Below are 2,452 nucleotides of genomic sequence, written 5' to 3'. Positions count from 1 at the left end.
CACTTTTTATGCGGCCATTAAAATTGAAAACAGATGCAAGTTTTGCTTTTAAATAATTTATTACTAATTGTAGCGGATGCAACGTTTCCGCTCGCCCCCTCGAACAGACGTCGCTAGTACGAATACCCAGCTGTGGAAACCTGGCAACCTCAGATTAACATAAGCCACTTTGTTTTGAGGAAAAATTTTTGCTCCTTTTCCTTGCCATGCCACAAGAGATTTTAATTTCTCCAGTACAAAAACTACGAACAATTATATAATTTGCGGCACCTTCCATCTTCTCTAGATCCGCCACTGCAATACGACTAAGTGCAGCCAGATCAACACGATAACAATTGTGGTTCTTCGTCCACTGTTAAAAATCGCAATCGCAATCGCAATCAAACTTCGATTTAACGCGGAATTTTGTTCGACACCAAATCGAGTGTGGCGTTCAACTGGAGCACCTCAAATACTAACGAAGAATTAGGTATTATGAGGCTTACGTACGAGTTCGAGAGAATAAAAGTTGGGTGATATAATGGCGTTCGCAATGCAAAATCGTACGTTTAGAGTAATTCGCAGATGCTGAAAGAATCTGATATTTAAGGCAAAGGCACATTTGGTATTATTGCAGTGGCAGATCGAGAGGAATTTAGAGCATGAGTAGAAATATTCAGAAGAGAACTTTGTTCCGTACGAATGTGGTAGCGAGCTGCCTGTTATAGTAAGGACGCTGTAAAATATATATAATTCTTCGTAGTTTTGTACTAGAGCAGTGGTTCCCAACCTTTTTTCATTAGTGTACCCCGTGACATGCCATATCTCTAGATTGTACCCCGTGACATGTCATATCTCTAGATTGTACCCCTCATTTAAGAAATTTAGTGAGTAACCGTATTGTTAAATTTAGATATTGTAACTTTAAATTAAAGAAAAAAAACTAAAAGAAAAAATGTATAATAAAGTTGTGATACATAATATATTATTTTTTCTGCCATAATAACGAACTTTTTTCTGTACCCCTAAACAACCTATCGCGTACCCCTAGGGGTACGCGTACCACAGGTTGGGAATCGCTGTACTAGAGAGATTAAAATTGCGTGTGCCATGCCAGGTTTCCACATCTGGGTGCTCTGACTAGTGACCATGACGGCTCGAGCCAAGCGGGCGAAAATTTTGCCTCCTAGAGAATGCGGGACGGATTTCATCTCGTACGACTCGTCCTCTCCACACACCCACCCCACTAATGTGCACATACACAGTACATAACTTGTATAGAAAGCAGTTTTTCCCCCTCCGCCTGAGTACGCGCTTACCTATAGTGACATCTAATTACCTTGTACTTTAGCCATCTCCGTAGCTGGGCTCTGATAGGAATTAAAGCGCTGCCCACATGTATGTGTGTTTTCGCTTTCATCACAAGCTTAGGTGTAAAAATAAACCAGCTTGTAGCCCCCCAGTCATTTATCTCTAGCTAGGGAGCCTATTCCTATTCGGTAAAAATAAAAGTATGGCTGTGAAATTTATTAAATTCGTTAAGCCGCAAAGTAATTAATAGTTTCATTTTAAAATCGCACCGGCCACTATTACAAGAAACGAAAATGCAAATTGATTGCCGTTTATTGCTACATTTCTAATTAAATATGGCGAGTGTCGACGATGTTTACATCTCTCAACACGCAGATTTCGATAATGTAATTATTTGAATACAATTTGACGAAACCATCTGCAACAAGCGGCAGTTGTCGAGTAATGGCATTCCTCGACTCCTATAAATTTTAATGCACGCATGCACAAAAGCAAAATTTATAAACATTTAATACCGAATAACGTCACTAAAGCTGAAAATAATCAGATCGCGAGCAACGTTTCGTTTAAGCAGTAAAGCTCAGTTTCGTCATCTCCCAAATAATACTAAAATCCTCGAAGCATGCTCGCTTATGCAGCAATTTTAATATTGCTGACAGCTTCGGTCAGCGGAGAATCATGTAAGTTGCCCCTTTTCCACCCAGTTTTCGGTCGATTAATAATCGATTAATCAATCGATTTTCTCGCGCCAGTTCCTTACAGACCGGCCGCGCATTTGAGAAACTGCACGGAAAAATTCGGCATCGACGACTGCAGAGCGGGTTGTATCGGCTTGAAGTACAAGTGGGGGACTTGTATCATGTATCCCAAAGGAGACGGATTGTGGCATCCTCTATGCTCTTGTTTTACAAAAACAATGGGAAAGCTGGAGATAGATAACGATTACGGTGAGTAAAAAAGCTGTTAAATAATGTAAAAAAATGAATGAAAATTATTAAGTTACTCTACTTCGTTACAGACGACTTACTGGAATAATTCTACGTTGTTCCATTACCAGCAGTTTTTTTTTAAAAAAAATCGATCTTTAGATAAATTAGTAACAACCTTGATGTGTATCTTATCGCTAGTATACATTAGAAAATCACTATCAATTAATTTCAGT

General features: G+C 39.2%; 1 protein-coding gene across 1 annotated transcript; it reads left to right on the top strand.

Moving 5' to 3' along the window:
* Positions 1–1,827: 1,827 nt before the first annotated feature.
* Positions 1,828–2,452, top strand: LOC111634168 (putative defensin-like protein 66). Its single transcript, XM_023378874.1, has 3 exons — positions 1,828–1,970; positions 2,043–2,237; positions 2,309–2,452. The coding sequence occupies exons 1-3, from the start codon at positions 1,913–1,915 to the stop codon at positions 2,323–2,325; spliced, it is 270 nt and encodes an 89-aa protein (XP_023234642.1). The 5' UTR covers positions 1,828–1,912; the 3' UTR covers positions 2,326–2,452.

The sequence above is a fragment of the Centruroides sculpturatus genome, unplaced genomic scaffold (genome assembly GCF_000671375.1).
Source record: "Centruroides sculpturatus isolate CEXI.00-Female unplaced genomic scaffold, Cexi_2.0 scaffold922, whole genome shotgun sequence".
NCBI lineage: Eukaryota > Metazoa > Arthropoda > Arachnida > Scorpiones > Buthidae > Centruroides > Centruroides sculpturatus.
The sequence above is the reverse complement of the archived record's forward strand: the minus strand, read 5'-3'. Positions and strand labels throughout refer to the sequence as shown.